The 15,163-nt window shown below is 40.4% G+C and overlaps 1 protein-coding gene across 1 annotated transcript in view; it reads left to right on the forward strand.

The window, feature by feature from the left end:
* The window catches only part of SLC4A1AP (solute carrier family 4 member 1 adaptor protein), a 29,310-nt gene extending 19,106 nt beyond the window's left edge, over window positions 1-10,204 (forward strand). Inside the window, exons 10-14 of the mRNA XM_003787488.3 lie at window positions 377-617; window positions 3,316-3,402; window positions 4,104-4,171; window positions 6,532-6,601; window positions 8,999-10,204. Coding sequence (XP_003787536.1) covers window positions 377-617; window positions 3,316-3,402; window positions 4,104-4,171; window positions 6,532-6,601; window positions 8,999-9,048 — 516 coding nt within the window. The 3' untranslated portion in view covers window positions 9,049-10,204. The remainder of the gene's footprint in view (window positions 1-376; window positions 618-3,315; window positions 3,403-4,103; window positions 4,172-6,531; window positions 6,602-8,998) is intronic.
* The last annotated feature ends 4,959 nt before the right edge of the window (window positions 10,205-15,163 follow it).

The raw sequence follows: 15,163 nt of genomic DNA on the forward strand, positions 1-15,163 counted from the left end.
CCAGGAATTGGAGCTTGCTGTGAGCTGTGATGCCACAGCACTCTACCCAGGGTGACAGCTTGAGGCTCTGTCTCAAAAAAAAAGATACTTTAATATCATGAGGACAGGACAGTGGTACTCACCTGGAATAAATATTTAGTTCCCTACAAGCTGTTTTCAGGTATAATCCTTTGACCCTAGAAACTATAAAGGTACTTGTTTAGGGTCGAAAGATGGATAAAATTTCATGTGAAAATCCTGCTTTCAAATGACTTTTGGGGTGTATCAACCTAGAGAGGCTAGACATTCTGCACAGTCAGCTTAACCTTCCCAAAGAGATTTTTGTAGTGTTGTCATTAGGTAGAAGTAATTGGTCATGGCTTTGCTTCCCTCATAGAAGTTACCCCCCAAGCGTCCAGAACTCCCTCCAGCTCTGTTAAGAATGAAGGATGAGCCTGAAGTAGAAGAAGAGGAGGAGGAGGAGGAGGAAGAGGAGGAAGAAAAAGAAAAGGAAGAGGTTGAAGAAAAAAAGACGGAGGATGGAAGCAGTAGGCCACAGCTTGAGATAGAGCCAGAAGCCATACAGGAAACGAAGCCTCCCACGGAGTCCACACGGTCTAAAGAAAAGCAAACCCACGGTACTGTCTTTCTTCTCACGTTATTCAGTGGGCAGTTGCATTGATTGTGGGTAGATTTTTAAAAGCAAAGCTGATTCTTGTCTGTGCATCTTGCCTTTGCATACGTGATACACCGACTGTATAGTAAGCAACTTTCTTGGTCTTCCTTTGACTGCCAGTCATTATTTACTCCCATTGAAAATTAAGGGTTATTTCTAATCTTAGAAATTCTAATCCAGAATTACAGAAAATTGAAAGCTGTGGAAGAATTCTGATCTGCTGCCACTGTATGAGTTGGACAACAGTGGAATAGGTAGGGTTAGGGTGGATGATAGGGCCTGAACAGGCGATCTCAGGATAAGTCACCCTTTAATCATTTTTCCCCATCCGGGGAAATCAGTTAAGCATGATTGTACTCATTGGAGTAAAGTTCTTCAGGATCTTACCTCATTATCTTTTTATCAATAGAACCTAGCAGAAAACCTGGCCTTATAAGTATCCACTCAGTTTAGCAAATATTTGATGAAAAATATTGAAAGATGGAATTGATGATTTTTTTTTTTCTTTTGAGACAGAATCTTGCTCTGTGACTTCTATGGGTGAGGTTGTGGGGATTCCTCTTTTCTTCTTTGGAATTTTATATATGATCTATTATTTCTTTTATAATCAGAAAAAAATACTTTGAAAAATCACTCTAAGCTGGGCATGGTAGCTGATGCCTATAATCCTAGCACTCTTTAGGGGCTGAGGTGGGAGCATCCCTTGACTTCAAGCATTGGAGACCAGCCTGAGCAAGAATGAGACCCTGAGACAAGTCTCTACTAAGAACAGAAAAATTAGCTGGGTGTTGTGGTGGGTCCCTGTAATCCCAGCTACTCAGGAGGCTAAGGCAGGAGGATCACTTGAACCCCAGAATTTCAGGTTGCTATGAGCTAGGCTTATGCCGTGATACTCTAGCCTGGGCAACAGAGTGAGATTCTGTTTTGGAAAAAACAGAAAGAAAGAAAAGTGACTGTTTCCTCATCTGTAAGAAATAAATCTTTTATATTTACATTCTACTTTGTTTAGTTATTGGCAAAATGCCTGGTTTTTCAAAAGGTACTTAATTAACATATACATCCTTTTTTTTTTTTTGGAGACAGTGTCTCACTATGTCACCTTTGGTCAGGTGCTGTGGTGTTACAGCTCACAGCAACCTCAAACTCTTGGGCTTAAGTGATTCTCTTGCCTCAGCCTCCCAAGTAGCTGCATCCACAGGCACTGCCACAATGCCAGGATATTTTGTTGTTGTTGTCATCCTTGTTGTAGTCATTTAATAGGCCAGGGCCAGGATTGAACCCACCAGCCCAATGTATGTGGCCAGTGCCCTAACCACTGAGCTATGGGCACTGAGCCATATACGTCTTTCTGAGTTTGGTCTATGGTTCACACATTTTGAGGGTGGATATAACATGTCAATGAGGGGAGCAATAAATATTGTATTTTCTTGTTTAAGGGACCAAAGTAAATATGTGTGTGTGAAAATAGCAGAAATTTTAAAACTTGGTTTATAAGACTAAATAATTAGTAAATCTGTAGCTGATGAGGGATTACTCCAGGTCTTTTCTTGGTTGATTCTTTTTCTTTTGTTTTTGGAAGTCTTACTCTGTTGCCCCAGCTAGAGTGCAGTGGCATTGCCACAGCTCGCTGCATCCTAAATTCCTAGGCTCAAGTGATTCTTTTGCCTCAGCCTTCCAAGTAGCTGGTACTACAGGCACATACCACTGGGCCTGGCTAATTTTTCTATTTTTTTGTGGTGCCTGGTCTCGAACTCTGGGCCTCAAGCGATCTCCTGCCTCAGCCTCCCAGAGTACGAGGATTATAGGTGTGAGCCAAGACCTTTTTTAATTTATGCCTTTTTATTGATTTTTTCCCAATGTTGGGATTTTTATTATACATGCTATTTTATAACCTGTTTTTTCTTGTATCTTAAACTATTGTTTTTAAAATGTGGTTTTTAATAAGAGGCACAGTGATCCATTACATCCCAGTGTCATAATTTATTTGATTAATTCCCAGTTGTTAAATATGCAGGTTATTTCTTAATTTTTGATATTACAAACATGCTTGTACATAATAAATCTTTGTGTTCATTGCTGGATTTTTTTTTTTTTTAGGTTTTCCTGAAAGTAGAATTTATAGCCAAATTTCTAGCTTTTTAAAGACTTTTGGTAGGTATTGCCAAAATTTTTCTGTGAATTTGGCTAATTTAAGTGGAAAACTGGTGCTTCTCTATTATATACCTGGAGGCCCATTTATTGAAAATCTTTTTTTTGAGACAGAGCCTCAAGCTGTCCCCCTGGGTAGAGTGCTATGGCATCATAGCTCACAGCAACCTCCAACTCCTGGGTTCAAGCGATTCTCTTGCCTCTGCCTCCCAGGTAGCTGGGACCACAGGTGCCTGCCACAACGCCTGGCTATTTTTTGGTTGCAGCCATCGTTGTTTGGCAGGCCTGGGCTGGATTCGAACCTACCACCTTAGGTATATGTGGCTGGCACCTTAGCCACTTGAGCCACAGGTGCCAAGCCTATTGAAAATTTTATTAACATTAATTGAAGCTGATGGTAGTAAACTGGATGATTATGTATGTATTTAGCTTCTCTTGCTTTTGTTTATGCTTTCTTGGCTTTCTACTATGAATTATATAATAATAGCATTCTTTGGTATTGCTTTTTATAGAAAACGTGTCTCAACTCAGCCAGAGGGAACAAAATAAAGATTATCAAGAGATTAACAAAACATCTTCATCACTTGAGGAACCCTCAGGCAAGTAGTACAGCAGACTCCCTTGCTGCTCTGTACACAGGTGGCTGACTGGTTTCAGAGAGGAGGGGTTAGCAGCTGACTAGGAGGCAGCATAAAGAATGGCCTTATAGACGTTGGGTAGGTGCTACTGCCAAGCCCCTAAACAAAATTGGAAAATGTATAAGAGGTTTGTGTTTGGTGCCATCACATTTGCCTTTCTTGTACTCTTCTACCTCCTAAAGGTCCTTCCCCCTGCCCTATAAGGCATGAAGCCTTGATTCTTCCCTCTGGCTGTTCAGAGTCCTCTGCAATTTTACATCTCCCAGAGTCGAGTATGTGATATCATGGGAGTGATTCCAAAACTATGAAAAGAAATTGGTAGAAAGGTTGGCCTAGTAAAAGAACTGCTTGTCTCTGGTTTTACTTGTAATGGTTAAACTGTAGACTAGAAAATCAGCCTCACTTTCCTTTACTTTTTCATATGGTATGGTTATATTCAAGCTTATAGAATAGCCTTAGGATTCATAAACTAGAGTTATAAGTGAAGGAAGAATTCTATCTTCTTGATATAGTTTTTACAGTAGTAAATGAATTTTTGAGAATTAGAGGATTGTCCTGGATATCTTTTCTTTAGTAATTATAATGTTGTCATAGGAGGAATTGCCTTTCTGTTTTACTTATACTGAAAACAACTGTTGCCACTTTCTTTCTTTCTCATATAGCATCAAAGAATGAATATGAGGGAAGCACAGATGAATTGAAGAAAAAGAAATTTTCTGGTCCAAGCAAAGTAAGTATTTTACTTCTCTAGGGTTAAAAATGAACCCCTTTATCACGGACTACATCCAGAAGCGCCTTTCTTTGGAGATTAACTTCACAGAGTTCTCAGTAGCCTTATCTCCTACTCTGAGAAATCCAGGTTCTCTTTTATTTTTATTTATTTATTTATTTATTTTTTGAGACAGAGTCTCTCTTACCCTCTGTAGAAGTGTGGTGCTGTCATAGCTCACAGCAACCTCAAACTCTTGGGCTTAAGTAATCCTCTTGCCTTAGCCTCCCAAGTAGCTGGGACTATAGATGCTTACCACAACATCTGGCTGGTTTTAGAGATGGGGTCTTGTTCCTGCTCAGGCAGATCTCAAACTCCTGAGCTAAAGCAGTCTACCTGCCTCAGCCTCCCAGGGGGCTAGGTCTTTTAGTTTTGAATTCTCTAATGTCTTCATTCACCCTGTTCCCTATAACCACTTACATACAAGTTACCTCTTTAATTAGTTGATTAATCTTTCTTTTGCCATATAAAGACATTTGAGTAACATATTTTTATTTTCCTCCTTTTGTTATACAAAAAGTAGAATGTAATATATTGTTTATCTTAATTTTTTTAGCCTATTGTGGAAATCATCCTATTGAGTATGTTGAGAGCATCCTATTAGATGGATCTATATATTTAGCCAGTTCCCTATAGATGGATACTTTGATTCTTTTTAGTTTTATACTACAACAGGGCTATAATGAATAATCTTTTATATACACAATTTTATGTGGATGTGTGTGGTAAGCTCTCAGAAATTGGATTTCTAGGTTGTGTCAGGAGGTTCCCAAGACCATGGTTAGGTTAGGTGTTTCACAAGAGAACTCATAGGACTCACCATATGGTTATACTTGCAACTGTGATTTCCTGCAGTGGAAGAATACTGGTCAAAATCAGTGAAGGGGAAAGGTACCTTGAGCGAAATATGTAGGAAACCAGGCACAAGTTTCCAAGGGTCCTCATTCAGTAGAGTTATACAGGATATTCTTACTTTTCCTAGCCATGAGTTGTGACAACATGTGTGAAATGTTGCTAACTAGGGAAGCTCTTTGGAGACTCCACGACCAGGATTTTTACCGGGGACTGATCACATAGGCATTCCTTGCCTATCATGTACCTTAATTCCAGATTTTCAGAAAGAAAGCCGGTATTCAGCATAAACCACATTGTTTGTATAGTTGAGGCACAGTGAGCCACACTTATCAGTTAGGGTAGTAGTAACCCTCCCCAAATCCAAGTTCCCAGGAGCCAGATGAGGGCCGACCTTCCAGACTATCAAAGGAGAGTAGTCAGGCTTGCTTTGTTAACTCTTTTCTGCAAGTTGTTCAAAAGGCAAATGCCACATTTCCCTCTCTATAGGTTGTATCATTTAACACTCATACTTGCAGTATAATAGCTACCGTTCTTAAAGGGCTTCCCTTTCATTGGCTGAAAACCAGCTTGTTATGGCTTTGTGGGAAAAAAAAAATCAAGGTTCAGAGAATGATCTCCTACATAGATGACTTATGTTGAGATCATCAGTGGAAACTGCTCTCTCTTGGCTTTGATTGCTGGCAGGCATAGGGATAGTAATTCTTTTTTTTTTGAAGACAGAGTCTCAAGCTGTTGCCCTAGGTAGAATGCTGTGTTGTCACTGCGTACAGCAACCTCAAACTCTTGGGCTTAAGCGAGCCTCTTGCCTCAGCCTTCCAAGTAGCTGGGACTACAGGAACTCACCACAATGCCTGGCTATTTTTTGGTTATAGTTGTCATTGTTGTTTGGCGGGTCCGGGCTGTATTCGAACCCGTCAGCTCTGGTATATGTGGCTGACGCCTTAGCCACTTGAGGTACAAGTGCCAAGCTGTGACAGTAATTCTTTTTTTTTTTCTTTTATTGTTCGGGATTCATTGAGGGTACAAGAAACCAAGTTACACTAATTGCATTTGTTAGGTAAAGTCGCCCTTACAATCATGTCTTGCCTCCAAAAGGTGTGGTGCATGCCAAGACCCCACCCCCCTCCCTCCTTCTCTCTCTGCTCTTCCTTCCATCCTTCTCTCCCTCCTCCTTTCTCTCTCTCCCCCACCATGTCATTAATTGTCATTAATGGGACAGTAATTCTTATAGTTAAAATTCTTTTGAAAGAAATAGTCCATTTTTGCTACAATTTTTGCACACTTATAAGTACTGACTACTCAAGAGGCTAAGACAGGAGAATCGCTTGAGCCTAGGAGTTTGAGACTAGTGAGCTGTGATTGTGCCATTGCACTCCAGCCTGGGTGACAGAGCCGGATCCCATCAATAAAAAACAACAAAAAACTCCATTAAAAAAATATGAAATAACCCATTTTTTTCTTTGCAGTTTCCAGCCACACTTTCTTCCAAATATCCTGATGATGACCCAGACTACTGTGTATGGGTTCCACCTGAAGGTAAATTGTTTTTACTTTTCTTTTTCTCTAGGATTATTTATTTATATTTTTGAGTAGGTAACATATATTTAAGGTTTAAAACAAGAAAATTACAAGAGTATATATTGAAAAGTCTCCCTTTTAGTGGAACAGGTAGCTCTAAAGAGATATATCAACCAAATATAATTTGTATACCCTGTTTAGCCTCTAATTCAAATAAGCAACTATTAAAAAAAATCATTAGTGGGTGGTGCCCGTGGCTCAAAGAAGTGTGAGCTGGCTCCATATGCCAGAGGTGACGGGTTCAAGCCCAGCGCCGGCCAAAAACTGCTAAAAAAAAGAAAAATCATTAGCCAGTCAGATTAATTTTGAACACTACCTAGATAGTTGATGGTTCTAAGAAATTATTGTTAATTTAAAAAAATATGAAAGATGCTGAGTTATATTTTTTGGAAAAAGTCCTTGTCTCCTGGAATACATACAAAAGTGTTCACATATAGAATGATATCAGGGATTTATCTTAAAATAATCCAGTGGGGGAAGATGAGGAATGATAGGGGAAGAGTAACAATAGATAAAACAGGATTGGCCACATATTGATAATTATTAAAGCTGAGTTATGGCTACATGGCATTCATTATATTTTTCTATTTACTTTTACGTGTTTTAAATTTTCTTTTCTTTTTTTTTTTTTAAGACAGAGTGTCACCCAGGCTAGAGAGATATGGCATCAGCCTAGCTCACGGCAACCTCAAACTCCTGGGTTCAAGTGATCCTCCTGCCTCAGCCTTGTGAGTAGCTGTCGCTACAGGTGCCCACAATGCCAGGCTAATTTTTTCTATTTTTAGTAGAGATGGGGCTTGCTCTTTCTCAGATAGGTGTCAAACTACTGAGCTCAAGGAATCCTCCTATCTTGGCCTCCCAGAGTGCTACAATTATAGTCATGAGCCAGTGCTCCTGGTCTAAATTTTATTAAAAGAAAGAAAAAAAAATTCTCGCTGTGCCTTAACTACTCTTATTTTTTTTTCCCTTAGAAAACAGCCAGATAGGCTGGGCTCGATGGCTCATACCTCTAATCCTATCACTCTGGGGGGCCAAGTAGGTTAGGAGTTTGAGATCAGCCTGAGCAAGAGTGAGACCCTATCTCTACTAAAATAGAAAAATTAGCTAAGCATTGTGGTAGGCACTTTCAGTCCTGGTTGCTCGGGAGGCTGAGGCATGAGGATCACTTAAGCCCAAGAGTTCAAGGTTGCTGTGAGCTATGATGACGCCATGACATTCAACCCCCAGGCGACAAAGTGAGACTCTGTCTCAAAGACAAATGAACAGATATTATCAATTTCTTATCAATCCTTATATATATATATATATATAAAAGTTTAATATAGTAAATTACACATGAACTTTATGTCCACCCTATATATGTATTTTATAAAATACATATTTCATTACTTTTTTTATACCATGGAAACATTAGCAATACATGGAGATTCTTTCATAGCTATTTATAGATTTCTTGTGGGTTTTTTTTTTTAATACATTGGCATCTTTTTTTTGGCATCATTCTTTAATTTTTTTTTTTTTTTTTTTTGAGACAGAGCCTCAAGCTGTCCCCCTGGGTAGAGTGCTATGGCTTCACTGCTCACAGCAACCTCCAACTCTTGGGCTCAAGTGAGTCTCTTGCCTCCGCCTCCCAAGCAGCTGGGACCACAGGCGCCCGCCACAACGCCCGGCTATTTTTTGGTTGCAGCCGTCATTGTTGTTTGGCGGGTCCGGGCTGGGGATTCGAACCCACCACCTTAGGTGTACATGGCTGGCGCCTTAGCCAGTTGAGCTATAGGCGCCGAGCCATCATTCTTTAATTTTATAGTATGGTTGTACTTATTTAAACAGTTCCCTCAAGGGTATTTGCTATGTTTCCAGTTTTTTCTCATTGCAAACAACTCTGCAATAAGTACCTCTCGTGTGTAATTTTATTATATATATATAAGTATAGACATGCATCTGTAGAAAAAATTTGTAAAAGTTAATCTGCTGTATCAAAGTTATGAACATTTCTAACGTATTATAAGTTGCATTTTGTAGTGATTATGCTAGTTTTACGCTGATTACACATCCCAGTAAGGCTTATTTCCCAGTATGCACATCACAGCTTGCTTTTTCTATGGGTAGAGTTTCCAATATACTAGTATTTAATAGAAACTTAATTACTAGAAATGTTTTCTTTTTGTATGCTAATAAATGTTGAGGTAGCAGTGAAAAGAGAACTGTATTTTGGAATTGTAAATAAAAAAATTTCTGTCATGGAAGAAACCTCTTTATCTGTTTTCTTTTTGGCCTACTGATGTCTAGATCTCTTGTCCCTCCTGACATTGGAAGAGTAAATGTATTTCTTTCCTTTTTTATACTCTGATCTAGGGCAAAGTGGAGATGGCAGAACACACCTTAATGACAAGTATGGCTATTGATTGCTTCAGAATCCCAAAGGAAGACCTTGTGGACCATGCAACATGATATTTGGGATAATATATCAGAATGGCCAGAGAAATTCAGATGATCATTGTAAATGTACTGACTACCTTTTCACTTGTACTTCCTAAATCTATCTGCCCATCTGATTCTTCTGAATTTGATATTTATATTTAAAAGTATTTGTGTATGTATGTAAAAAGAGAACCATATATTTTGAGAATGAGTGAAGTGAGAAACATGAGTCCATAAAAGTGAGAAGACAAAGATGTTTCCAATGTTGATGAAAAGTCACAGCCTCTTTCAATAAGACATACTGCTTTTCCTGAGCAATCAGGCACTTCTGGTGGTTAGGCTGTAGGAGTCCCTGAGTTAGCCTTGTCAAATAACTGTTGAAATATGGGGTTATGCTATCAGTGTGCCTTTGGGTGTCCCTGTCATTCTTGGAACTAAAAGTAGATTCCTACTGCCTCCAACTATAATCATCCTGCCAGGTGTGAGAACAGACCCTGACTAATTAGGGTATAATTAACCATTGTACCACCTCATGGACTCAGCCATCAGTCCTGATAAAAACTGAGCCAGATGAATGTCCACAACTTGACCAGTCAGTCAAATTTCTCTTGTGGAAGGATACAAATAAGGTTGTGGAATGAAAAGCTGGATTTGTTCTACCCACTATGGGGCCTCATCTCTATGGAGAGGGGAATAAAAGTTCCTTCCTCTCCGGAAACAGGAAGAAATGCTGAAAGATGCTTCATTCCCTCCTGTTACCCTCCCCGTCACGTTTCCATAGAGTGGAAAGCCTGAGTGAAATGAGGTGGAGAGCATTTGGGTTAGACTAAGGCAGACTAATCAGCAGGCAGGAGGAATGCTGTGTCCCAGCTAGAGAGTGGATGGGGTGGACGTGTTCCTAAAATGGATTACACATATGCACGGAGGTAGGCAGGAAGCAGTAATGAGCAACTTCAGTTATCCTGACAGATGTGGGAAGTCTGGTCTGCTAAAAGTGATAAATCCTTCATCTCTCAAAAAGGAATGTTGATGTTATGAGGCTCTATAATCATGGATTTCATTTAGACCAACAGGGAAGAACTGGCTGATGGTATAAGAAGTGACAGAAATTTGGATGCAGAGTGACCATGCCATCTTGGATTAAAACAGTGGAGAGGCTCGGCGCCTGTGGCTCAAGTGGCTAAGGCGCCAGCCACATACACCTGAGCTGGCAGGTTCCAATCCAGCCTGGGCCCGCCAAACAACAATGATGGCTACAACAAAAAAATAGCCGGGCGTTGTGGCAGGCGCCTGTGGTCCCAGCTACTTGGGAGGCTGAGGCAGGAGACTCGCTTGAGCCCAGGAGTTGGAGGTTGCTGTGAGCTGTGATGCCATGGCACTCTGCCCAGGGGGACAGCTTGAGGCTCTGTCTCAAAAAAAACAGTGGAGAAAGGTCTGAGCCAGATCATTTGGGCTTCAGAGATGAAACTCGTACAGAGGTCAGGAACCTGTGGCCTTCTATTTTTTTTTTTTTTTTGCAGTTTTTGGCTGGAGCCGGGTTTGAATCCACCACCTCCAGTATATGGGGTCAGCCTATGTGGCCTTCTATTTTAACAAAATCCTTCTATTTTTATTAATACATTTTTGTCCTTTTTTTTTGAGACAGAGCCTCACTCTGTTGCACTGGGTAGACTGGAGTAGTGTCATTGTAGCTCACAACAACCTCAAACCCTGGGTTTAATCAATCCTTCTGCCTCAGTTTCTTGAGTAGCTGGGATTACAGGTATCTGTCACCATGCCCAGCTAATTTTTCTGTTTTTAGTAGAGATAGGATCTCGTTCTTGCTCAGGCTAGTCTCAAACTCTGAGCTCAAGTGATCCTCCCTCCTTAGCCTCCCTGATGACTACGATTATAAGTGTCAACCTATAGGCATAAACCACCATGCCTGCCCCATATTTTTATTTTTAAAACAAATCTAATGTTTGTTCTATAAAATTTAGATGCATTCAAAAGGCTGCACTAGAGGACCTAAAGAGCCACTTGTGGGCTTAAGGATGTAGGTTCCCTGACTGTATTTTGGTGCACAAAATTGTAGTTGAGTACTATGAATTTTAAATCATAACTAAAACACATCTTTATTAATCAAAATAGGAGCCATTACAAGCAACACACTGTTGCCATTGAGAAATGAGTTTGTTACTTGAGAGGCTGAGGCAAGAGAATCGCTTAAGCCCAAGAGTTTGAGGTTGCTGTGAGCTGTGATGCCATGGTACGCTACTGAGGGTGACATAATGAGACTCTGTCTCAAAAAAAATAAAAGAGAAACAAGTTTGTTTCTTCCTATAGTGCAAGAATATGTGCTTCGGGATTCAACAAACTCCCGGAAAGGAATTTCTCCATCTTTGTGGTTTTCCCTGTAAAAAGCGTTTTCCCTGTAAAAAGTTGCCACCATGCTTGAAGAAGTAGGAGTCTATTGACCAGAATCAGGTGAATATGCTGCATGAGGCAAAACTTCGTAGCCCAATTCGTTCAACTTTTGAAGCATTGGTTGTGTGACGTGGAGAAAAATTGAGGCCTTTCTGCTGACCAGTGCCAGCCGTAGACATTGCAGTTTCAGTGCATCACATCAATTTGCTAAGCAGACTTTTCAGAGGTAATGTTTTCGCTGGGATTCAGAAAGCTGTAGTGGTTCAGACCAGCAGCAGACCACCGAACAATGACCATGACCTGTTTTTGGAGTAAGTTCAGCTTTGTGATGTGCTTTCAAGGTTCCTCTCAGTCCATCCACTGAAAAGAGTCATCATTGGTTGTCCTATAAAATCCGCTTTTCATCACAATCACAATCTGATCAAGAAATGGTTCACTCTTGCATAGAATTAGGGAAGACTACGCTTGAAAATGACGATTTCCCAGCACAGTGGCTCATATCTGTACTCCTAGCATTCTGGGAGGCTGAGGTGGGTATATTGCTTGAGCTCAGGAGTTCAAGACCAGACTAAGCAAAAGCGAGACCCGGTCTCTAAAAATAGCCAGGCTTTGTGGTGGGCACTTGTAGTCCTAGCTACCAGGGAGACTGAGGCAAGAGGATTGCTTGAGTCCAAGAGTTTGAGGTTGCTGTGAGCTATGACACCATGGCACTCTACCCAGGGCATTTTTTTTTTTTTTTTGAGACAGTGAGATACTCTCAAAAAAAAAAAAGAAAATGATGATTGCTCTAATTTTCATTCAGTTCATGAGGCACCCACTTATCAAGCTTTTTCACCTTTCCAATTTGCTTCAAATGCTGAATGACCATAGAAGGGTCATTGAATTCTTCAGGAACTTCTGGAGCTGTTAGAGGATCAGCTTTGATGGTTGCTCTCAACAGTTCATTGTCAACTCCCGATGGCCTGCCCCTATGCTCATTTTCACAGTTCGCTCTCTCCTTTGCAAAACTTCTTGAGCCACCACTGTACTGTAGGTTCATTAGCAGTTCTTGAACCAAATGTGTTGTTGATGTCATGAGTTGTCTCCCATTTTGAACTTGAATAAGAAGATCGCTTGAGTTTGCTTCTTGTCTAACATCATTCTCATAGTCCAAAATAAATATAAACAGCAGGTAATAAGTCATTATCAAAAAAAATGAGAAATGCTCATTAAAATTATGTACTAACATAACCACATTAATGTAAGAATGTATTGTAGTATCAAGTGGCAGATTTCAATAATGCAAAGACTGCACTTATTCTGCACCAGCCTAATGCATGGGACCTTAATACTTGATCTGGTAAAAGTATACTTGCTGGTGGTTGAAGTGAAGCAGAAATTGGAGTTCTACACTACACAGTCCCCCCTCCTCATTCAACCCTCACAATCCTCACAATGTACCTGAGGAACCCTGGGGGCTCCACAGAATATAGTCTGCTAGAGGAGGGCAAATTCGTGAATGCTTTGGGGATGGTAGGTGTGGCCCCAGGTCTAAGGTGCTGAATGCAAATAGTACTCCCTATGCCAAAAATAAAACCTAAATATGTAGCTTGTAAAGTTAACATCAGTGGTCAGTGGACTTGATTTAAGAGATTTGCATGTGAATATTGGCCCGCTTTTACTAAATATGAGATTGGGCACATCACTTAAATTCCTTGAGTTTCTGTTCTGTCATCTGTGAAGTAGTGACAGTAAAGATTCCTGCTCTTGCAACTCTCAGATTTATTCTAAGGATGAGATGAGACAGTGTAAGTTAGCGGTTCTCAGCCTGTGGGGCGCAACCTCTTTGGACTATATTAAAAGGTTCACAGCATTAAGAAGGTTGAGAAGCACTGGTGTAGGTGAATGTACTTTACAGGGCTTTACAGCTGTTAATGGTTGCTGATGAAACCAGTATTTGTTAGTACAAAAAAAGGGATAGATCATAACATCTGAGCCTGATTTTCCTCATCTATGAAAAAGAGGTAGGATTAGATCAATGATTCTCAGCTTGCTGCATGTTAGAATCAACTAGAGAAGTTTTTGTTTATTTTTATTTTTGGAGACAGAGTCTCAGTTTGTCATCCTCGGTAGAAGTACTGTGGCGTCATAGCTCACAGCAACCTCAAACTCTTCGAGCTCAAGTGATTCTCTTACCTCAGCCTCCCAAGTAGCTGGAACTACAGGCACCTGCCACAAATGCCTAGCTATTTTTTTTTTTTTTAGAAACGGGTCTCGCTCTTACTCAAGCTGGACTTGACCCTGTGAGCTTAAGCAATCCACCCGCCTCGGCCTCCTAGAGTGCTAGGATTACATGCATGAGCCACTATGCCCAGCTAGAAGAGAACTTTTTAAAATATTGAATTCTAATACTTGGATCTCATCTCAGACCAATGTAATCAGAATTTCTGAAGGTTTTTTTTTTTTTTTTTGCATTTCAGGTGGTCCCAATGTCCACCTAATGGTGGAAAACCTCTTGAGCATTTTTTATTTAATAAACTTTTTCTGGTAAGGGCCATATATTTTAGCCTTTGCAAGCCATGTGGTCTGTTGAAACCACCCAGCTCTGCTGTTGTAGTACAAATGGTGTTGACAGGACAAAAATGAGTGAGTGTATCTGTGTTCATTTAAGTATTTATTTAGAAAAACAAGTGGCAGGCCAAATTGGTTGGCCAACCATGCTCTAGAACAATTCATCTTCAAGGTCTTATCTGGCTCAAGATGTGCTTTATAACATTTTAAAAAAATAATGTTTATCTCATTTCATGGATAGTTGAAGATTTTGTGTTCAAAACTAATCTCCTCCTGCAACTACATGGTTTGCAATTTTACCAGAAATTAAGGTAATCCATTTTCCTTTTATCAGAAACAAAAGTAAGGTTATTAGTTGTGAAAAAAATGTTTTTGTTACTATGGGAATATAATGTGTTAACTGTTAGCAAATTAATCCTGGTCAGCCCTCCTGGCCTCTGCAGGAGTTCTGTATTACATCTGCCTGTTTGTGTTTGTTTATTTGAAACAGTCTCACTTTGTCACCCTTGGTAGAGTGCCATAGTGTCACAGTTCACAGCAACCTCAAACTCTTGGGCTTAAGCAATTTTCTTGCCTCAGCCTCTCAAGTGGCTGGAACTACAGGCACTCACCACAATGCCCGGCTATTTGTTTCTGTTGTTGTTACTCTTGTGGTTTAGCAGGCCTGGGCTGGGTTTGAACCTGCCGGCCTCAGTGCATGTAGCTGGTGCCCTAACCACTGAGCTACGGGCTCCACCCCCTGCCTGTATATTTAAAGACAAATGGGCCCCCACAACGGTGTCAATGATGGTGAAATGATCGAGTTTGGGTTTTTGTTTGTTTCTTTGTTTATTTATGGAGACAGGGTCTTACTCTGTTGCCCAGGTACGAGGGCAGTGGCATCATAACATAGCTCACTGCAACCTTAAACTCCCCGGCTTCGATGATCCTCCTGCCTCAGCCTACTGAGTAGCTGGGAATACAGAAATGTGCCACCATGCCCAGCTAATTTCTATTTTTTTTTGGTGGAGACCTGGTCTTAATATGTTGTTCAGGCTGGTCTCACACTCCTGACCTGAAGGAGTCCTCCTGTCATGACCTCCTAAAGTGCTAGGATTACAAGTGTGAGCCACTGTCCGGACTGGGTTTGAATTTTTTTTTTTT

The sequence above is a fragment of the Otolemur garnettii genome, unplaced genomic scaffold (genome assembly GCF_000181295.1).
Source record: "Otolemur garnettii isolate 467f Iridium unplaced genomic scaffold, OtoGar3 scaffold00022, whole genome shotgun sequence".
Classification (NCBI taxonomy): Eukaryota; Metazoa; Chordata; class Mammalia; order Primates; family Galagidae; genus Otolemur; species Otolemur garnettii.